Below are 24,084 nucleotides of genomic sequence, written 5' to 3'. Positions count from 1 at the left end.
TTGGCGTAACACTGTTGCAGCGCCAGTGACCCAGGTTCAATTCTGCCGCTGTCTGTATGGAGTTTGTATGTGTTCCCCGTGATTGCCTGGCTTTTCTCATGCATACCAAAGATGTACAGGTCAGTAGGTTAATTGGTTACAAGGGTGTAATTAGGTGGCACAAGTTCGTTGGAGCAGAAGGGCCTATTACCACAGTTGTTTGTCGGTCTTTGCTTCTGTATAGTTTTCATAAATTCTATTGCATTTCTCTACTTCCCTGTAAATGTCTTCGAGAAAAAGAATCTCAAGGTGGTACATGGTGACACCTTAAGGTTTTTGGTTACAGATTGTTGTTTTGTAAAAATCTTCCCAATCCTCTGGCTTGTTGGTAATTTTTGCAATATAATATGCCCTCTCTTTTACTTTTATGCTGTCTTTGACTTCCCTTGCCTGCCATGGTTGCCTCATCCTCCCCTTTGGAATACTAGGTGCAAGGATGTAATGCCAAGGCTTTATAGGACATTGGTCAGGCTCACCTTTGGAGTATTTTGAGCAGTTTTGGGCCCCTTGTTTAAGAAAGGATGTGCTGGAATTACAAGGATGTTACTTTAGAACAGAGGTGATGAGGAATTTCTTCATCCAGAGGGTGGTGAGTCTGTGGAATTCATTGCCACAGATGGCTGAGGAGGCTACTTAATTTATAGGTACTTAATTAGTAAGGGTGTCAAAGGTTACGGGGAGAAGTTAGGAGAATGGAGTTGAGAGGGAAAATAAATTGGCCATGATAGAATGACTGAGCAGGCTCGATGGGCAGAATGATTTAATTCTGTTCCTATGTCTTATGGCCCTGTAGAAGTAATGGGCCATCCAGGAGGGCACAGAGTATCATAAGTCTCTCTGCTGGGTTCATACTCAAACCATATTTAAGCAGTGGCAGAAATGAAGAAATCCAGAACAAATATAAATAAATAGAATAAGAATCATCTGACTTATCAGATTGGTGTTTGATCTTGTGGAAAATGATTTCCTGAATACCTATTACAACATTACTTATTTATGTACCGTTTTTTATTTGCATTTTGTCTTCTTTTGCACGTTGGTTGTTTGACATTGTTCGTGTGTAGTTTTTCATTGATTCTGGTGTATTTCTCCTTTCTACTGTGAATACCTGCTAGAAAATGTATCTCAAGGTAATTAATGGTGATATATCACACTTTGAACTTTAACTACATTTACTTTGAGATATCCTTGAGTTTGTGAAAGGTGCAAGTGTACTGCTGTCATGATCCCTGCTAGAACCATGTGTAGTTCACAAAACAACACGGAGTAAGTTGCTATTTGAAGACTTAGAAACAACCTAGATTGATAATGTTGTAAGACAGTGAATCTATAGTTATTCTTTGAGTGTTGAGAGAGAATGTGGTCACATTCAACTATAACACTGTCCGTGGTTGAAATTATAACAAGGCTCATGTACTGAAGGTCATCTAATTGGGTAAGACATGAAGCCTCATTCCAACAAGGCCAAATGTATTAAGGGTAATAATGGAATAAAGTAGGAGAAAGTCAGATGATTTAAAGGCACCTCTGACTGGAGGGTGTCTCCTGAAACAGTGAACTTAGCTGTGTGTCACGATACACTGTTCCAGAAGTGACTGTCCCTCAGATTTATTAAGCATGAAATAATCTGATGAGCTAATTCCAGACAGAAGCAATTTTCATGGTGAATGAAGTTCTGAATTATTGACAATGTTTTCTACTCATCACATGAGCACCTAAAAAAAATATATTTTAAAATCTGACATTAATTGTCATCCTGCCTGTTTTCGTAGTTCTGGTGCTTGGCGGTCATCTGTGGAATTATCTTCTCTTCAAACATTAATTTTATATGAGAGGCCTTGCTTGTCCATCACTTTTAGTTTCATTCACTGATGTGGCTAAGTCTGTATATCCACCACTCAGCTGCTGATCATCGGTTGCCACCTTCAAGGTCAAAGAGTCTACTGTATATATCACCATATACATTTCCATGCAAAATCAGAAAATACAACAGAATTTATGAAAAACTATAAATATACATAATAGAAACTGATAACCAACCAATATACAAAATAAATTATGCAAATTTTAAAAAATATATAAAATTGTGTGTGTGTGTCTGTCTATACACACACACACACACACACACACACACACACACACACACACACACATACACACACACAAAATTCTAGTTAATTGGGACACATCAAGACCAGTACATTTTGGCCCAATTAAGCAGCTGCCCCAATTGGCCGACGTGTCATGGAAATAGTTAAAACGGTATAAAAATGTCAAACTACTGTTTAACCAAGTAACAAATAATGTATTTAAATGAAATACAGAATAAATTAGAATACTACCAAAACTACTACAGTACTATAAAACTGTGTATTAGTTTTTCATAGCTATTGATGGAGAAATTTATTCTGTGTATGCTGACATGCTTCTTTGAACAAAATCAGTGCAAACACCTAGTGTAGATAATGGACTACCTTCATACAATGCTTTCAATGATTGCATCCTCCTAACCTTCATTTTCATTGTAACATTCAAGATAATTGTCAATACCTTCAAATTCTTCATGGTCCCTCACTTCATTGTTCCTAACTTGTTGAAGAAGTGCAATTACTTCATTTTCAGTCCCAGCTGTTTCTGGCATCTCGAAGCTTGAATGCTTGAAACTGCATTGAGCAAAATAGTTCTGACTATTTATTACTTGCCAATTATCAGTGACAAAAATCACCACTTTTTGAACACAAGCACACAAGTGATGCTATTTAACAACTGTTTGGTTTAAGCACGGTGTAGCATCTTAACGGCCGCACAACATGCATGTGACTGATGCAAGTTAGAAAATGTTTGGCAACAATCTCCTGCCACAGTCAAATATAGCATAGTGTTCCCAAAAAAACAAAGGGAATCCCAATTATTTTCTCGATTAGTTACTGTTCTTTAAGTGTTGTCCCAAATAAGTGGCTGCCCCGATTAACCAATGGCCCTATATAGAAATCCCTGTGTGTATGTATATGTGTATATAGAATGTAGATGTATGAGTTTTGCTGAGTGACCATGTTGGTTCAGGAGCCTGAAGGGTAAACACTGTACTTGAATCTGGTGGTGTAGGACCAAAAGCTCCTGTACTTCCTTCCCAATGGTTGCAGTAAGAAGAGGGCATGGCCTGGATGGTGGGGGTCCTTGATGATGGATGCTGCTACCTTGTGGCAGGGCTTCTTGTAAATGTGCTCACTGATGGGGAGGGCTTTGCCTGTGAAGGACAGGGTTGTATCCACCACTCTCTGTAGACTCTTCTTTGGGCCATTGGTGTTTCCATGGCAAGCTGTGATGCAACCAACTCAGATACTCTCCACTGTGCATCTATAGAAGTTCGTCAAAGTTTTAGGCGACATACTGAATCTATGCAAACTTCTAAGAAAATTGAGCTGCTGTTGTGCCTTCTCCATCCTTGTCCAGTTTATAGTGGTTCACATAACTGAGTGACTTGTTTGGCCTCTTCAGAGGACAATTAAGAGTCAATCATAATGCCACGTAAAGGCACAGACCAAATAAGAATGGTAGACCCTTTAAGTTGGCTTGTTTGCAATTGAAAATGAGTATGAATCCAATATATCAGAATCATGTTAATATCTAGGGTCCAACATAGGTCCTAAAAAGTTAAAAAGTTTCTCTTTGAAGGTTTCCCATTTCTTCACAGCTTCTGACAGTCTGCAGGAGGTACATCTATGGGGGTGGGGGGAGAAATGGTTGTGGATGTTTTGGGTAAAAATGCTGCTTTAGGACTGACATCATACATCCCCTACAGATGCTGCTCGACAGCTGAGTTCCTTCAGTAGGTTGGTTGTTTCTCCAGATATCAGCACCTGCATCCGCTTGTGTCAGAATGAGAATCAGGTTTATTTATTATCACTAACATATATCGTGAAATTTATTGATTTGTGGCAGCAGAACAGTGCAATATACAAAATATTCTATAAATTAAATATGCAAAAAAGGTAATGCACAAAGAGAGCAAAAACAATGAGCTAGTGTCGCATACATAAAGTGATCTGAACTAAACAAGTCAGGTAGCATCAATGGAAAGAAATAGAGAGTTGACATTTTGGGCCGAGACCCTTCATCAGGACTGAAACGTTGACTCTATTCTTTTCCATAGATGCTACCTGAACCAGAGGGGGATAACTTCACTCACCCCATCACTGATTGTTCCCACAACCTATGGACTCACCTTCAGTGACTATTCATCTCATGTTCTTGATATTTATTGCTTGTTTATTAATTATTACTACTATTTCTTTTTTTCTTTTCTATTTGTGTTTGCACAGCTTGTTTTATTGTTGGTTATTGTCTGCCCTGTTGGGTGCAGTCTTACCTTGATGCTGTGGTATTTCTTGTATTTATTGTGAATGTCTGCAAGAAAAGAAATGTCAGGGTTGTATATGGTGACATATATATACTTTGATAGTAAATTTACTTTGAATTTTGAACGTTTCAGTCTTGATTAAGTTTTTTGGCAGAATCACTTGTGTTTATATTGCATCGGTGTGGGTGGTGAAGCAGGGCAGCTAGATTGCTTAGACAGAAATCCTAGATTTTACTAGATTGGTCCAAGAATCAGAAAAAGGATATGTTTGTTTTCTTCTCAGTTACCAGTCAATCTTTAGCACATATGGGAATCCTACAAATGGCTCCAATTAATGCTGTTGATGCAGTACACAAATTAGCTCTCCTGTTTTTCTTGGTTACCGCAGCAACAACTCCTCATAATATTTCACTGGAAAAGCGGCCCTTCAGTAAAGTTGGAGGATTACAATATATATAAACACAAGTTCTTCCCGATAAATTAACATTCCAGTGGACCTGTGTCCAGAAGCCGGCAGCCAGCATTTAAATTGCCAAATCCAACTCATTCCCAAACTCAGAACCACAAATAATTGAGTCTTCTGTGGAAATTAGGTCGTAGATTTGCCCAATCAAATATCCAAACTAAAATCAGCCCCCGAAGGTTTCTCTTTCAATAGGTATCTTGTTCTCTGGACAGAATTAAAATTAAACAAATATTCTCATATAAGAAGCTGTAGGAAAAGGAGGTGGTAGATGAGAAATAAATTGGTGTTGGTCGGGTTAGGTTTGTTATTTTTTTCCTAGTGAAAGTTAAGGCGTTGGTACGACTACACTTGGAATATCGTGTACAGTTTTGGTTGCTCTGTTACAGGAAAGCTATCATTAAACTGGAAAAGGTAAAGATTTATAAGGATGCTGCCAAGACTCAAGGGCTTTAATTGTAGGGGGAGGCTGAGTAGGCTAGGATTATTCTTTGGAGCACAAGAGACTGAGGGGTGTATGACATGTATAAATTCATGAGGGGCTGAGACAGGGTGAATGCACGACAGTATTTTTCCCAGGGCTGGAAAACTAAAAACTTAGGTTCAATGTGTGTGGGGAAAGATTTTAAATGGATCTATGGGGCAACTTCACACAGAGTTCAAAGTTCAAAGTAAATTTATTATCAAAGTTCATAGATATTACTATATAGAACCTCGAAATTCATTTTCTTGCAGGCATACACAGTAAATACAAGAAAAACAAAAGTATCAGTGAAAGACTGCACCCAACAGGAGGGACAAACAACCAATGTACAAAATACAATATACTGCGCAAATATATATAAAAAGAATCAATCAATATTGAGAATATGAGGTGAAGAGTCTTTGAAAGTGAGTCTATAGATTGTGTGAGCAGTTCAGTGGTGGGGCAAGTGGAGTGAACATTCAGAGAAAGTGTTTGAGGCTGGGACAATACAAAGTTTAAAGGACATTTGAATAGGTATATGGGTAGGGGAGGTTTTGAAGGATATGGACCAAACGTGGGCAGGTAGGACTAGCTTAATGCTACTATGGACAAACTGGGGGCTGGAAGACCTTTTTCCATGCTTTATTACTGTGTGACTGTTATGTTGCTGCTGAGATACATCCTAGGATGCACTGGGACACACCATCAGTGATATAACCTGGGATCTTTAGGTGTTTTGGCTCTTTCAGCATCAGACAGTCTTGCCCATGCAATCCAGCCAGGGTTGATCAGGCCCTGGCTTGTGTCCCAGCAGCATTGGTCCACGGGTCACACCTCTTGATCCATCGCCCTCTGGAGGCTCGCTCAGCAGCCTCTGTGACAGTCCTGATGGCTCTTTTCTTCACAGCCCCTGTAATGCCAAGGGGAGAGCAGGTTCTGCAGATTGAGCCACCAGTAAAACCTCTATACCCCACCTGTATAGGCTCACGTCGTGCCCTCCACCCGTCTCTGGCACTGCGCTACTGGCTCCTGGTACTAGGCCTTCTTACATTCAAAAGCCTCCCCAGTCCCATCTTCCCTGACAAAATGACCAGTCAGGCCTCAGGGATGATGATACAATGAACCTGTCAGCAGTTTTGGTGATATTTTTGTCTAAATTATCTTAACTTTCTTCTGTGGTAAATGATTACTTCAAGTTGTGGAAGCAGTGGAGATGTTACTGGTCTCCCTGATGTATCTGTTTACCGCACAGATCTGTTCTGTTGCTAGCAGTTTTGAATAACTGCCTCAGTCGTCAGCACCGCATAGTACTCAAGTCCGTCAGTTCTGAAATTTGCCCTCTGATAGATACTATACTTTCTGAACAACTAAGCATGTTGCACAAAGCGGCCCGGTAGCGTAATGGTCAGCACAATCACTTTACAGCATCACTGATCACCAATCGGGCTTCAATTCCTGCCACTGACTGTAAGGAGTTTGTACGTTCTCCCCTTGACTGCATGGGTTTCCTCTGAGTGCTTCAGTTTTTGAGTGGTTTGATCACGGCAATTGATGCGGATTGGGCGCTTCGGTGAGCAATGGCCTTGCCTGCATTGGCTAGTGGCGCAGTGCTGAATTGAACTAAACTGAGTACCACTGGTCTCCTGGTTTGATGTTTGATATTCTGTGTGTTGTCCGCTTGCTTTTTGCCGTTTGTGCAATTTGTTCTTTTTTTGAGTGTTGGATGTTTGATGTTTTCTTGAACGGGTTCCATGGTGTTTCTTTGTTTCATGGCCACCTGTGGGAAGACAAATCTCAGACTTGTATTCTGCACACATGTTTAATAATAAGTGTACTTTGAACGTTGAAGACATTTGGGTTAGGGTTAGTAAGTTGTGGGCATGCTATGATGGCGCCAGAAGCATTGCGATGCTTGCTGATTCGGTCTGACGCAAATGACACGTTTCACTCTGTGTTTCGATGTACATGTGACAAATAAAGCCAATCTTTACTCTTTCACATTGAACAGCAATGTGATGAGATCTTTAATCACACTCATGGTAGCTGGTAATGATGTGCATTTTGACCCTTAATAAATTTCTATCCTTTTTCTTTTGTGCAAACAGAATGATGGAGTTATGTAATATTGGCAGCAGTGTAAAAGTAATTTGCGTTCACTTACGGAAAACTAATTTGTTTCTGTGAAACTAGCTACAGTAAGACATCATGCATCAGAAATGTGTTCACACAGCTCCAAAACTCAAACTGCTAACCCAGAACTGTGCAATGTAACACATTTCAATGCATCTGAGGTCACAACAGGAAATCCGCTTCGCTTTTCAAAAAGTTCACACTAACACAGTTTCTTCTGTGTTTAAACACCCTCAGAAGGTAAGAAAAGATAACTTGTCACATTGAAACGCACCGTGAGATACACTGGTTTGTGTCAACGGCTTACACAGTTCGAGGATGTGTCTCCACACTTCCAGCACCAAAATAGCATGCCCACAACTCACTAACCCTAACTAGTATATTCTTGGAATGTGAAGGATCTGATCTGGAGGAAACCCATGCACTCACTGGGAGAGTATACAAGCTCCTTACAGACAGTGGTGGGAATTTAACCCGGGTCACTGGCACTGCAGAGTGTTGTGCTAACCACTACGCTATCGTGTCAATTGTCATGCAGCATGCAGGGTTTCGACTTTAAACCAGAGCCAGGTTTAGGTAACACCTCCTTCTAGAATTTTACTTCTTAAAGAGATATTACTTCTCACTGAAATCCTGTTATCGCAACTATAATTTCAAATGTTGTGATAGTTTTTCCCATGGAGGTTACGATTATGGTAATTTTATATCTATATTTTATTTAGTGATAGAGTGCAAAATAGGCCTCTTCAGTTCTTCAAGCCCCACTGCCCAGCAATCCCCAACAATTCCGATTAGCCCTAACCTCATCATGGGACAATTCACAACGACCAATTAACCTAATCCCTTACTCACTCTTCCTTCAGTTAGTCCTGACGAAGGGTCTCGGCCTGAAACGTCGACTGCACCTCTTCCTACAGATGCTGCCTGGCCTGCTGTGTTCACCAGCAACTTTGATGTGTGTTGACCAATTAACCTACCCAGTACATCTTTGGTCTGTGGGAGGAAACTGGAGCACCTGGGGAAAACCTATGCATTCCATAGGGAGGACATGCAGAGATTCTTTACAGAAGATGCTGAGATGGAATAACAAACTCCGACACACCGAGCCGTGATAGCGTCGTGCTAACCATGGTGCCCAACCTCTGATTGTTCCAGCTGTCGCTGCTGATCTCTGTCACATCTGGTTACCTTGTGAGTTAGCTCAAACTTCATATCCAAAGAGAGAAGACTTTATTTTCTTTTCTCCTTTAGAGCGGCACAGTAGCGTAACGCTGTTACAGCGGCAGCGACCCAGGTCAATCCCTTCTGCTGACTGTAGGAGTATTTTATTTCCCTGATCACGTGGGTTTCCTCCCTATGCTCCAGTTTCCTTCCACATTCCAAACATGTATGGGTTAATAAGTTAATTGGTCACATGCTTCCGTCTGGTAAACGGTACCACAGCATTAAGGCCAGGACCAACCGGCTACGGGACAGCTTCTTTCATCAGGCCATCAGATTTATCAATACATATTGATCTGATTCCATATCTGACTGTACATTGATCTGATTGTATATCTAACTGCGCATCTATATATACAAAACAATTATGTTATGCAATCTCAGAGTTTGGGCTATATCCTCCCACATTTCCCTTCTTTAAAGCTTGTACATAGCGACAGAGATGCAACGTAGAGAGTTTTACCCCCTCATGTTGTGAGACGGATGTAAAAAATATAGAATTCTAATTATAATGGGTATCATTGGGTGGATTGGGTTAGAAGGGCATGTTACTATGCTGTATCTCTAAATAAGAAATGAAACTTTTCTAGTGTATATTTAAGTATTTGGCATCATTGCAACATTTCTCAATGTGTGGGAATTCATCAGCTGAATGTACATCCCCCAAAGATTATTTTGCAAACAGCCTCCTGCCAAGAGTACCATGTTATAGACTGGAGGACATGTACACCCCCCCCCCCCCGCCCCACCAGCACAAAGAACAGGCCTCCTATGTTCACTTCTTCACCAGCTTATCTGACCCCTGCCCCATCAATACTGCATCCTACCTTGCAACACTTTCCAGTATTTGGAAGAGTGCTTATATAGTTATGTGGTGCAAAGTCTGCACCTGTTTCATTGTTACACCTGTAAGTGTGTCAGAAGAAAACGTCTTAGCTTGTCACCTCATAATCTGACAAAATGGTCTTATGAACCTCTCGATTGTTGTACTATTTGACTTTCACAAACAATGTTCAGGTGACCCAGCGTATTATTTTTATGCTTAAAAGAAAAGATGTGGAACAATTTCCAGCAATTTATGTTTTTCATCCCTGAGGTGGTCTTTAATTACATTGGCAGTTTTCCTGTGGCAGCAGGGAGTGTAGCCAGATTCAATGGAGGGGGAGGCTGGTTTTCGGTATGCACTCGGCTGAATTCACAACTCTCTGTAATTCCTTGCAAAATCAGTTCCCATACTATGCTGCGATGCATCGATGTAGATTGCCTTCTTTGGTACATCTGTACAAATTGAAAAACCTAGATCGTGTGGATGTGGAGCAGATGTTTCCAGTAGTGAGAGTGTCTAAGACTAGAGGGCACAGCCTTAGAATAAAGAACAGAGATGAGCAGGAATTTCTATAGCCGGAAGCTAGTAAATCTGTGGAATTCATTGCCGCAGACAGCTGTGGAAGCCAAGCTATTAGGTATATTTAAGACGGAGGTTGGTAGGTTCTTGAAGAGTAAAAGCATCAAAGGTTACAGGGAGATGACAGGAAAATGGGGTTGGGGGGGGAATAAATCAGCCATAATCAAATGGTAGACCAGGCTGTATGGGCCAAATGGCCTAATTTTGCTTCTTTTTGTTGTGGTCTAAAATTGATAAGAACCAAAGGGCATGTGTTGACTTTCCTTAGCTATCTGAGGAAGTAGAGGCATTGGTGAACTTTCTTGACTATAACATCCATTTGGTTTGACCAGGGCAAACTATTGGTGATATTTACACTCTGCAACGTGACACTCTCAACCTACTGCACCTCAGCACCATTTATACAGACATGTGCATCTACTGCACCCCACTTCTTGAATTCAGTGGACAGTTGCTTGGACGTATCATCCATCTAGATTGAAGGATTGCCGAATTAATCTATAGCAGGGGGTCCTAACATTTTTTATGCCATGGACTGATACCATTAAGCAAAGGGGCTGTGGATCCCAGGTTGGGAACCCCTGATCTAAATGCTTCATCAAAGTCTTTGGCTCCTTCAGAGCCAAACCATTATTTATTTGGGAGGAGGAATGGGGCTTGTGTTGCTGATGTTAATTTGTTGCTTGGTGTGTTTTTTGTTGTCCTGCCAAGCACGGTTGACATTCTATGTTAGCGACGGACAGTGTGGCAACACTTGTGGGCTGACTCCAGCACATCTTTGGGTCATGTTGGTCGTTACCGCAAACAATGCATTTCACTGTATATTTCAGTGTTCAGGTCATAAATTTTTATTATTTCAGAATATACTTTATTCACAAATAAAATTATATACAATAAACCATTCCATAACTTTCCATCCCTTACATACGTTTCCATCGTAGTCTGTACATATCCATACTTATGGCCACCCACGTGGCACTCCAGTTGTTCACCTTACCACATCATTGTTGAGGGGTATACTCCCTGCCACCCGACCCCTCACACTCCCACGGGTGGAGAAACCTATACTGTGGTCCTTCCCCACCGGGCCCTTGCGGTGGCTGCGCCAAGTTTCAGTGCGACCCTCAGCACGTACTTCTGCAGCCGAGAATGTGCCAGTCGGCAGCATTCTCCCACGGACATCTCCATGTGCTGGTAGATCATCAAGTTTCGGGCCGACCAAAGAGCGGCTTTCACTGGGTTGATGATCTGCCAGCAGCACCGGATGTTGGTCTCCGTGTGCGTCCCCAGGACAGCCCGTAGATCAGAGAGTCCTCTGTTACGCAGCTGCTGGGGATGAAACGTGACACCAGCCTGTCCATCCTCCTCCACACCCTCTCTGCAAACTGACAGTGTGCAAAGAGGTGGGTCACAGACTCCTCCTCACTGCCAGTCCTGCTAACGTAGACCAGTGGTGTGCCTCAGAATGTTAATGCGAATACTGGAATGACCTGTTCTATTTCACATTAACGCTGTAATGGGTAGTGGCAGTTCTGAAAGGCAAACTGTTTGGATGATGTCTTCCCTTGCAATGCTTGGTATCTGTAGGCCTATTTAGTTCCAGTTTGGCTTCTGTCCAGCATAACAAGAGATGGACTTCTGTGTAGGTTATTCTAACTATCACAGGCAACATCATAGATTTTGATAAATGCTCACAAGGTGCAGGCCGAGGGCAGTGAAGCAGGGAGGAGGACTAACTAAATGTATCATGCAAAGGAACGTCATGGTCAGCAAAATTCCCCACACCTCATCATCTCCTTATAGATCAAAAACTATTTAAAATTAGACTACAAGACATAGGAGCAGAATTAGGCCATTCGACCCATCGAGTCTGTTCCACCGTTCTGTCATGCCTGATTTAGTCTTGCCCTCTCAACCCCATTCTCCTGTCTTCTCATCATAACCTTTGATACCCTCACTAATCAAGAATCTATCAACCTCTGCTTTAAATATATTCAGTGACTTGACCTCCAGAGCTGTCCGTGGCAACGAATTCCACAGATTCACCAGCCCAGCTAGCACTGGGTCGATAGCACTGATTCACCCTTATTAGCTTTAGTTGTATTTCCTGTCAACACTTTCTAGGACTTTTATATTTAAAATACTTAACATTTTAACTTAATGCATTATCAATTTACATGATTTAACTTTGCTTGAATCTGTACTTGGGGAACCATTTTGCCATGGGTTGTCACCACTGTGGAAGGAAATGTACAGGGGAGGAAGTCAGTTAAACAGTGCATTGAGGAGTTTTGGGAGCTGGGGAGATGATTGCGGATGAATGTGTTTCTTTCAGAGAGGGTTGAAGCTGGAGTTAATTTGAGAGAGGGATCAGGTGCTGAGCACATTGGCTTGGCTGAGGCTGCGATCGTGAAGCCTTCTTAGAAGAAGATGAATTCCTCTAGTTCCCCAGATAAAGCTTGTTTCACTGCGCAAGGCAGGTTCCATTGAAGGGTTTGTCTACATAGAATAATTTGACATAACTGATGTAAAAAAAAACTTGTATAATTTAATATCTTTGCATTTGCCCATCAGAAGTACATAGAACCCGGAGCAAAACTCCAGAAGGCACTGTTGGTTGACTAACTACAGAATCACATTTGTAGATCAATTCTGTTGTGATTTGTAATGTAATTGCTTGGCCATTTATTGTAACATATCTCCCTCGTGTGGGGAATTTTATGTAAAGCATTTAAGTTGTACCATGGTGAATAGAAAAAGGACAGAGCAGTTTACATTTTTCTCGAATGGCCTAATTCTGCTCCTATGTCTTGTGGTCTAATTTTAAATCGTTTTTAATCTATAAGGAGATGATGAGGGCCTCCCTTCCCCTTCCTCCACATTCAGAACCTTTTTCCCCTTGACCAAGATTCAGAATCAGGCTTAATATCACTGGCATATATCGTGAAGTTTTTTTTGTTTTGTGGCAGCAGGACATTGCAATACATAATAATAACATTTATAAATTACAATAAGCACATTTTTAAGAAAAGAAGATTAAATAAGTAGTGTAAAAAGAAAGGTGGGGGGGAAATAGTGAGGTAGTGTTCGGGGGGTTCATTGTCCATTCAGAAATCTGATGGAAGAGGGGAAGATGATGTTCCTGAAACTTTGACTGTATATATACTTTCAGGCCCCTGTACCTCCTTGATGCTATCAATGAGAAGAGGGCATGTCCTGGGTGGTGGGGGTCCTTATTAATGGATGGCATTTTTTTTTTGAAGTTTTGCCTTTGAAGCTGTACTCCATGCTGGGGAGGCTGGTGCCAATGATGGTGCTGGCTGAGTTCACAACTTTCTGCAGATTTTTCCGATCTTGTGCAGAGGTCCCTCCGTATCAGAGGCTGATGCAACCAGTTAGAATGCTCTCCACAGAGAGTATTGTGTATTGTCACTCTTCAGTGCAGGAGTGTAAAGGAGGTGGAAATGGTTGTTACTGTGGATCTGATGCAGCATAAAAACACAATAAGCCTAAAGAAAAAAATAAAGAAACAACATAAAACCACAATATATACATATAAAAGAAATCATACAATTAACTGTTTGTATGTTCAAAGTTAAAATGAAATTTATTATCAAGGTAAGCGTATGTCTCTATATTCAACTCTGAGATTCATTTTCTTGCAGGCAATCACAGTAAATACAAGAAACACAATAGAATCAATGAAAGACCACACCCAACAGGACAGACGAGCAACCAATGTGCAAAAAAAAACAAACTGTGAAAATACAAAAAGAAAGACAAGGAAATAAAGAAATAATAATAGTAATAATTGTTATTAAATAAGCAATAAATATTGTTAACATGAGGTAGAAAGTGCTTGAAGTTGAGTCCATAGGTTGTGGGAATGGTTCAGTGTTGGGGTGAGTGAAGTTATCCCCTCTGGTTCCAGAGCCTGATGGTTGAGAGGTAATCACTGTACCTGAACCTGGTGCTGCAGGACCTGAGGTTCCTGAACCACCTTCCTGATGGCAACAGTGAAAAGAGAGATTGGCCTGGGTGTTGATGATGGATGTTGCTTTCTTGCAACAGCACTCTGTAGATATGTTCTCAATGGTGGGGAATGTTTTACTCACGATGAACTGGGCTGTATCCATTACTTTTTGTAGGATTTTCTGTAAAAGAACAAGGATGTTTCCCATGGTGGGAGAGTCTAGGACAAGGGGGCACAGCCCCAGGTCGAGGGACGCCCTTGCTAAAGAGAGATGCGGAGAAATTTCTTTAGCCAAAGACTGGTTAATTTGTGGAATTTGTTGCGAAATGCAGCTGTAGAGGCCAGGTCGTTGGGTTGTTGGCAGAGATTGATAGGTTCTTGATTGGATATGGCATCAAATGTTACGGGTAGATGGCCAAGAAACGGGTTGAGGAGGAGATAGAAAAAAGGGATCAGCCATGACTGAATGGCGGAGTAGACTCGATGGGCCAGATGGCCTAATTCTGCTCCTATGCCTTATGGTCTTATGCTCTCATACCAGGCGATGATGCAACCAGTCATAAATTCTCTACCACACATCTATAGAAGTTTGTCAAAGTTTTAGATGGTGTGCCAAATCTTTGTAAACTTCTCAGAAAGTAGAGATGCTGCCGTGCTTTCTTTGTAACGGCAGATGTGCTAGACCCAGGTCAGATCCTCTGAAATAATAATACTAAGGAATTTAAAATTGCTGACCCTCTCCACCTCTGATTTCCCCCGTTGAGGACCTGATCATGGACCCACAGATTCCTCCTCCTGCAATCAATAATCATCTTCTTGGTCTTCCTGATTCATCACCACCTTTGATTCAGCCAATGACAGTGGTGTCATTGGCAAACTTAAGTATGGCATTGGAGCAGTGCTTAGCCTCTCAGTCATAAGCATAAAGTAAGTAGAGCAGGGGAGGGGGCTAAGCACACAGCCTTGTGGTGCACAGTGGATGTAAGTGCTTCTGGATGATAGTCATTGAGGCAGGTTACCATGTTCTTCTTGGCACTGGTATGATTGAAGCCTGATTGAACTAGGTGTGTACCTCAAACTGCTGAAGCAAGTGGTTAAAGATATTAAAGATATTGGTGGACACATTAGCCTGTTGAAGAGCACAGTTCTTTAGTACTCGGCCAGGTACTCCGTCTGGGCTGAATGCACTCTGTGGGTTCACCCTTCTGCAGGATGCTCGCAAATCGGCCTCAGAGACTGAAATCGCAGGGTCCTCTGGGCTGCAGGAGTTTGTGAAGATGTCTCCAAGGTTTGATGGTCAAGCGAGCAGAAAAGGCAATGAGATCATCTGGGAGCAAAGCCCCTTGTTGTCACCTACGTCACTTGGTTTCACTTTGTTTGAATTGATAGCATTTAAGTTCTGCCATGACTGTCAAGCACTTTGCATGTGAAATGGCTTACTGGAGATTGTACTGGACCTCTTATATGTAACTTAGATGCCAGACCTGAATGCCACTGATCTGGCCTTCAGCAAATTGTGGATCTCACGGTTTATCCAGGGTTTCTGGTTAGGGGAGAATCTGAATGAATTTGTGGGGAGGCACTTGTCTACAACAGTTTTTATAAAGTCCGTGACAACTATCATATATTCGTTCAGATCCTCTGATGAATTGGAAAAAGCTGCAGAAAGTTGTAAACTCAGCCAGCTCCACCATGGGCACTGGCCACCCCAGCATCCGGGACACCTTCAGAAGGCAATACCTCAAAAAGATGACTTCCATCATTACGGCTCTCATCACATAGGATGTGCCCTCTTCTCATTGTTGCCATCAAGGAGGAGACGCAGGAGAGTGGAGACGCACACTCAATGTTTCATGAACACCAGCAGATTTCTGAATGGACAATGAACCCACAAATACTACCTCACCATTTTATCCCCTCTCTTTTTGCACTACTTAATTTATTTTTTATATATACTTATTGTAATTTTAATCTACAGTTATTATGTATTGCAATGTACTGCTGCCTCAAAACAACATGTTTTGTGACATACCCCAGTGATATTAAACCTGATTCAGATTCAGAGTCCTTGAACATGGCCCAGTCTACTGACTTGAAGCAATCCTGTAGCTGCTTCTCAGCCTCCCGCGACCACCTCCTTGTTGTCCTTATCTCCGGACCCTTACTCTTTAGCCTCTACTGTATGCAGGTAGGAGGAGGACAGTCCAGTGATCAGGTTTTACAATAGGTGTTCTAGGCATGGAATAGTAGGCATTCCTAATTGTAGTGTAACAGTGGTCGAGTGTGTTGAGACTCCTGGTGCTGCAGGTGTTATGTCGCTAAGAACTGGGCAGAGATTTCTGCCTAATTGAAGTCCCTGACAATGATTTGAAAGGCATCGGGGTAGGCTGCTTCTTGTTTACCATTCAATACTTTGAGTGCATTTTTTTAAACATCTGCCTTTGGAGGAGAGCTGTCTTGATAAGTAGAATGGTTAACACTTAATCATCAGAGGTTCCAGGTCATCAGAACAAGAGTATGACAAGACTACTGTGTTCGACCATCACAAAGAGTTTATCATGAAACACAGACCTCCGCACCTTGCCTTCTCCAAATCAGCAGTCTAGTATATTCAGTGTATTGAGAAGCCCTCAGGTCTTACTAACGTATCCAGCGTATCTGGAGTGAGCCATGTTTCTGTGTAACACAGAACACAGCAATTCCTCATTTCCTGCCAATATAGTAATTTTGCTCGTATGTCCTCAATCTTGTTCTCTGGCAACTGTACATTTGCTAACAAGATGCTGGGCAGAGGGACTTTCATTCCTTGTCATTTCAGTCTAATTGGATTCCTACCCTTCTCCCTCTCTTTTGGCCGTGGCTTTGTGTGCGTAAATGTGTCATACCTGAATGCTTGAGAGTTAAATCTGCCGAGTCCTTCAGAAGATCGTGAAAATGCAAGTTCATTAAGATGGTTCAAAAGTCGGTTCCTTAAAGGGAAATTACAGGCTGCAGATTGGAGTGAGAGTAATTCAGAAGTATATTTAGAGGTGTTGTAAGCAGTCTGCAACACATCACTGTGGTTCACCAGCACCATCTTGGTCAGTCTCATAAAGTGGTGCTAGGTGTTATGTATAAGACCATAAGATATAGGAGCAGAATTAGGCCATTTGGCCCATTCAGTCTGCTCTGCCATTTCATCAAGGCTGATCCATTTTTCCTCTCAGCTTCAATCTCCTGCTTTCTCCCATCTCCCTTCATTCCCTAACTAATCAAGAATCTATCAACATCTGTCTTAAATATACCCAATGACTTGGCCTCCACAGCTGCCTGTGGCAATGCATTCCACAGAATTACCACTCCCTGGCTAAAGAAATTCTTCCTCAACTCCATTCTAAGAGGACACCCCTCTATTTTGAGGCTGTGTCCTCTGGTCTTAGACTCCCTCAGCACAGGAAACATCCTCTCCACATCCACTCTATCGAGGTCTTTCAGCATTCAATAGGTTTCATTAAGGTCACCCCTCATTCTTCTGAAGAGTCCCACACCCATCAACTGCTTCTGATATGACAAGTCTTTCCATCCCAGAATCATTCTCATGAACCTCCTTTGAACCCTCTCCAACGTGTGCACATCCTTTCTAAATAAGGGGCCCCAAAACTGCTCACAACACTCCAAGTAAGGCCTCACCAGTGCTTTACAAAGCCTCAACACTACACCTTTGCTGTTATATTCTAGTACTCATGAAATGAATATGTAGTGTAGTGGGGTGGGCTAATGGATGGAGATATTGATCAGTCTGACAGCTTGAGGGAGGTAACTGTTTTTAAGTCTAGTAGTCGTGACTTCAGGTGTGTAGGACAATGCTGGTGGTCGTTGTTCCATCATATGTCTGTTATGTGTATGATACACAACTGTGGGCTGTTATGTCTGTTTTGTGTATGATACACAACTATGGGCTGTTATGTCTGTTTTGTGTATGATACACAACTGTGGGCTGTTATGTCTGTTTTGTGTATGATACACAACTATGGGCTGTTATGTCTGTTTTGTGTATGATACACAACTATGGGCTGTGAAAGACAGAAATGATCATCAAGTTCCACTCAAGCTGCTCGAGAATTCGATCAAATTTAATAAAGTTTTAAAAATATATTATGAGGAATGAAACAGTTAACCTTTGACATTAGTATTAAGAGATTCACTAATTTATGGTACATTAACTATTCCATGCCCACTTTATCATTATCTTCCAAGTTCTATTCTAAATCCCTACATTCGTGTTTAAATTTATGTATTTATTTATTTAGAGATACAGTGTGAACCAGGCCCTTCCAGAAGAATGAGCTGCACCGCTCAGTAACCCATCTAACAAACCCTGTCCTAGTCACATGACCATTTACAATGATCAGTTAACTTGCTAACAGTTGTGTCTTTGAACTGTGAGAGGAAACCCTATACACACAGGAAGAATGTACAAACTTCCTTACAGAGGATGCTGGAATTGAACTCTGAACTCTGACCTTTCGAGTTCAATTGTGTTGTGCTAACCGCTACACAACTGTGGAGCCCTGTGTTGTCGACGGAAGACTCCACGATATTGGGGAGGTAAAGAGAGCACAGATTTATTAAAACAAATACCTTCATGGTTCACTAGCAAATTCATGTTTTTGAGTTGATGAGAAATAGAGCAGGGAGATCACGGTAAAGTATTTATAAATTGTAGATTTACCCAAGTGATATCAGGGTTTCAGTCATTGTAAATTTATTATTAACATACATATATGTCACAGGGATTCATTTTTTGGCGGGCATTCACAGTAGATACAAAGAAACATAACAGAATCAATGAAAAGCTACACATAAAGACAGATAAATAACCAGTGTGTAAAAGAGCACAAACAATGCAAATACAAAAAAAAGTAATGAATAATACTGTCTTTGAAAGTGAGCATGAAGGTTGTGGAATTAGTTCAGAATTGAGGTAATTGAAGTTATCCCTTCTGGTTCAGGAGCCTGATGACTGTAGGGTAATAACTGTTCCTGAACCTGGTGCTGTGGGACCTAAGGCTCCTGTAGCACCTACCCGACGGTGGTAGTGAGAAGGGAATATGGAGCGTGGCCTGAATGATGGGTGTCCTTGATGATGGATGCTGCTTTCCTGTGACAGTGCTCTTTGTACATGTGCTTAATGGTGGGGAGGGCCTTTCCTGTGATGAACTGGGCTCTGTCCACTACTTGCAGAGGCTGGAGAAGCTGGAATTGTTCTTCTCCCAGTAGTTAAGGGCAAGTTTTATTTTGAGAAAGTAGGTAGAGAGGAAGTTTTCCATTTGCTAAGAGAAGAAGCACCAGATGGGCACACTTAATGTAAAATTAATGACATAAAAATAAATCCAGTGGGAAGGGTAAACATTCTGAATCATTTATGCTGTGAATTGTGATAATATTAAGGATCAAGGATCTACTTTATCTTCCATATTCCATATACTTTTACATGTATTAGGAATTTGCTCTGGTGTGTTGGTTAGGGCATGACATTCGCCAAAAAATAACAAAATTCAATGATTATAACGAGTAAGAAATTATATAAAAATAAAGTTAAAGGTACAGACATGGAATAAAATATGCATAAATACCAGCATGTATTTGCAATGTAAACAGCATTATATAAAGTAGTTTAAAGTGTTTACTAAGGTAATAGAGGGGGATGGGGTCTAACTAGAATGGTTGATCAGATTAACTGATGGGGGGGAGAGAATAAACTTTTAAGATGACTTGAAATTTTTTTGTTTCAATAGCCCTATAGAGCTTCCTTAAAGGGAGCTTTTGGAAAAGGCGGTTTCCAGGATGGGTAAAATCCGCAATGATTTTTCTTGCCCGCTGCCTGAAAAGGTGTTGGAAGCGGGATCAATAACTTTCAGAGGTGAACTGATAATTAATCAGAGGGAGAATTTGCAGGGATCTCAAACTTCTTTCAAATGGTCCCATAAAAAGAATGGGCTGAATGGCCTCTCTGATGGTCCTATAATCTTTAAATGCCTATTTAAAACCAATAATCTTGCGCAGCTTCAAATGCAGGCTTCATTTGCTGATGCTTTTGCCTTGTATTCCTTCTGGAAGTTTGTATGGGACAGGTTCCGTTCCAGAAAATAATTAGAGTTCTTCCATAAAATTACTTTTCTAGTCATTCATTCATAGTGAATGGCCTGGCAGACTGTACACCAGTAATGGTGTGTGGTTCTTTGCCTCTAAATTTCTGTGGTGAATTCCTTAACAAAAATAGCTCTGTTGATATCAGTAGCTTTGAAAGCTCTGTTTGTGGACAATCTGCTTCCCTGATGTTCCCAGATGGCAGATGTTTAAAGAGCGCCCTACATAAACAGTAAAATGATGAATGCCAAAATGTAAAAATAGATGGGAGGAAGTCATAATTAAGCCATCTGAGTCAATTGTAAACTATCAGAGGTGTTTGTTTTAGACTTCTCTGCAAGAGAATAGAATGGATATTTAGAAAAATATATAGAACTAATTGTGTGAAGTTCATACCTTTCATTGGGTTGGGTATTTGAATATATTCTCTAGATGGCCCCACTGCCCACCTTTGTATCCTATTTCTAAATAAGAGTGTTGGATCTGTTTAATTAATAGATTAGACTGGTTCATTGTTATTTTCTTTGCTCTTTAACAATTAATTATCTGCTTGTATTTTATAAAATTACTTACATACAAGTAACTGCTTACTATGCTTCCTCATAACAATAGTATTTATATGTAAGTTTAATATGCCTCCAGTGCAGGAGTTCCCAACCTTTTTTATGCCATGGACCAATATCATAGACAAAGCTTCTTTGTTCTGCATTATTTGAATAATGACTTTCTCATTGGTTTACTCTTATCTACAAATTTGAATGGAATTTTTGTTTATCTCTGGGTATGAAGTAACTAGCTTGTTAGGCAGGGCCTTATTCTTAGTTCCTTCGTTTAGAATCAGAATCGGGTTTAATATCTCTGACATATGTCATGAAATTTGTTGTTATGCAGTATCAGTACAATGCAATGCATCATAATAAAACTAAACTACAGTAAGTATAATTCACAGTTGGAAATGGCAGTGCTGAGGGACAGCATAGAGGTGCTGCTCACGGCTGCACAAGAACAGATGCTGAGCACAGGAACAATAGAAGCAGGGGTCTATCACACCAGACGAGACCCAAGATACAGATTGTGCAAGGAATCTGCTGAAACCATCCAGCACTTAGAAACAGGGAGGAAGATGGGGGCCAGGACAGCACACACTGAACAGCACACAAATTGCAGGAAGAAAGAATACGAGAAGCTGGAGAAATACCAGGGCTTGAAAGAGCAGGTAGAAAGGAAGTGGAAGTTTAAGGCTAGAATAATCCAGGTAGTGATAGGGACACTTGGAGGTGTGACACCTGGGAGAGAGGCTCCACCAAATCCCTGTAACAACATCTGGGATCTCGGTCCAGAAGAGCACGTTACTAGGAACAGCAAGGATACTCCACCAAACACTCAAGTTGCCAGGCCTCTGGTAGAGGACCCAAGATTGAGGGAAGAATACACTTACACACCACCCATAAGGGGTGAGAAAAATACACACACATGTGTTAAATTAAACAAGTAGTGCAGAAAAAGTAATGAAGTAGTGATGGGTTAATTCCATTCAGAAATTGGATAGTGGAGAGAAAGAAGCTGGTCGTGAAAATTGAGTGTTTGTCTTCAGGCTACTGTACCTCCTCCCTGAAGGTAGCAATGAGAAGAGGGCACGCCCTCTATCACTGAATGTTCCATTTTCCTTTATTGTATCAACTCTTTATAAAACACTAGTGAAGCAACATGATTGGTGCCTCTTTCCAGACTTCTGAAAGAACTTGGATCAAAAAACATCAGGATCCAACAAGAGATATAGTTTAAAGTGTAGCTCTGTGATAATGATGATATACGTGTTTCATTACTTTGAAACCCCGCGTTAGTTAGAACGTGGCATTGATGTGATAACCACACATTGGGGTGCAGTGGTTGGCTCAGGATTTGGGGCGGCATGATAGTTAGCGTGCTTTTACAGTGCCAGTGACATGGGTTCATTTCCAGCCGTGCTCTGTAAAGAGTTTCTACAGGACTGTGCAAAAGCCTTGGGCACCTATATATATCTAGAGTACCGAAGACTTTTACAGAGTACTGTTGTAATTTTATGCATTGCACTGTACTGCTGCCGCAAAAAAAAACAAATTTCATGGCATATGTGAGAGATGACAAACCTGATTCTGATATAGGTCTCTATTGTGGACTGAGAGTGGGAAGTGCGCAGGGACAGGGGAATCATGGTTGGGAAAGGGGGAAGGGATGAGGAGGGAGGGGAAACACCATAGTGGCATTCTGTAATGATCAATAAATCAATTATTTGGAATTGACTTTGCCTGGTGTCTCAGGGCTGGATGTATCTGCTCCTGTGCTGCCCCCTGCCCCGGCATTCCTTCTCTACCGCCTGTCCCACAGCCCTCCCGTGGGGCTCCACACTCACCATTCCCAACATCCTTTTCACCTGCCAGATTTACAAACTCATTCTTGACAAATACAGTACTGTGCAAAAGTCTTAGGCAGCAAAGCTGTATATAATAAATGTGCCAAAGACTTTTGCACAGTACTGTAGTTTCTTCCTGTACCTCCTGGGTGCTCTAGTTTCCTCCCACATTCAGAAATGTTCAGATGAGTAGGTTAATTGGTTTAATGGATGCACTGACCAGTGTGGGCTCACTGGTCCAGTTGGCCCTGTTACTGTGCTGTATCTCTAAACTAGAAAAAATAAAAAATAATCTGCCACTCCTGGAGATATCACATTGGCCACATCATTTTATATGTGTAATCGAGTTCAGTATTTCTGCAATCTCTGACTTGCCTTGTCCCTTCCTCCCTGCCTGAATTGAAATTTCTGTGGTACACTTAAAGAGAAATAGAATTAGTATAGATTTTTAAAATTTAAAGTAGCGATGAAAGTTTGGTATAATAATTTGGCTTGTTTACATCACAGTTAACTTGCATATGTAATATGGGATGTTCACAGCTTCAAGATGTATTGTCTAGATTTTATATTTTCTGAAGGTTTTGTTCTTGACTTGTCCATAGGTTGAAGCCCTCTAACTGCCCTCTCCTCGATGATGGAGCTCTCCATGTGGCCCATCCTTGGTTTGAGTTTCTAATGAGAATAAGAGAAGTTGCTGACAATCCAGCAGGTATTCGAAACTGAACAATTTAATGGTTGTTAAGACAATTAAACTGTCTTTGTCCATGTTCTCTAAATTCCTTTCGCATATCACTTGTTGATCAATATTGGCTCTTAGTTTAGCAATTTTAAAGAAATGTCTTTCAAAATCTGTCATGTGCCCCCATCTCTTTGCTTTCCCCAGCCGGAAAACCTCTCCCCTTCTGGCACTTAATCACTGCTGCCTCCAGTTTCCAGGCTTTCTCTGGAACTCCCTCCTGAAATCTAAGATTCAAAGTACATTTATTATCAAAGAATGTATATATTATACAACCTTGAGATTTGTTTGCTTAGAGGCAACCGCAAAGCAAGAAACATGAAAGAACCCAATTTGGAAAAAAAAATGTTTTTTCATTTGTTTGCGTTGCTGCTTAAAAGTCTGTCAATCTGACCAAGTTTTTGATAATCAAAATATTGATGTGGTATCAATTTTTATTTCATAGTGTTCCTGGGAAATGCCTTGGGACTCTTTACAGTCATTCTATAAATAATCTTGTTGTTACTTTGGCAACAATATCGCTAACGTTGGAGATAATCTGAAGTATTGCAGCTGCTTGTTTTGTTGGTCTTCCAATCTACTCTGTCATGGCCTTTGCACTCTATTTGTCTACCTGCAACTGCAACACTACAGTATATTCTGCATCTTTTTTCTCTTTATGTAATCCCTCGTAACAGGAAGTCTTAACTAAGTAACAGATTATGCCCTGATTATGGAATAAGATGAGTAACTTCAGCTCTAAGAGCAAATCCAATTTTCTATTACAATGG

The 24,084-nt window shown here is 41.1% G+C and overlaps 1 protein-coding gene across 1 annotated transcript in view; it reads left to right on the top strand.

The window, feature by feature from the left end:
* Positions 1-24,084, top strand: part of spg11 (SPG11 vesicle trafficking associated, spatacsin) — a 205,971-nt gene that overhangs the window by 79,475 nt on the left and 102,412 nt on the right. Inside the window, exon 17 of the mRNA XM_072278002.1 lies at positions 23,181-23,287. Within this exon, the coding sequence (XP_072134103.1) occupies positions 23,181-23,287 (107 nt within the window). The remainder of the gene's footprint in view (positions 1-23,180; positions 23,288-24,084) is intronic.

The sequence above is a fragment of the Mobula birostris genome, chromosome 14 (genome assembly GCF_030028105.1).
Source record: "Mobula birostris isolate sMobBir1 chromosome 14, sMobBir1.hap1, whole genome shotgun sequence".
Lineage (NCBI taxonomy): Eukaryota > Metazoa > Chordata > Chondrichthyes > Myliobatiformes > Myliobatidae > Mobula > Mobula birostris.
Note: the sequence above shows the minus strand (reverse complement) of the source record. Positions and strands in the feature narration are given on the sequence as shown.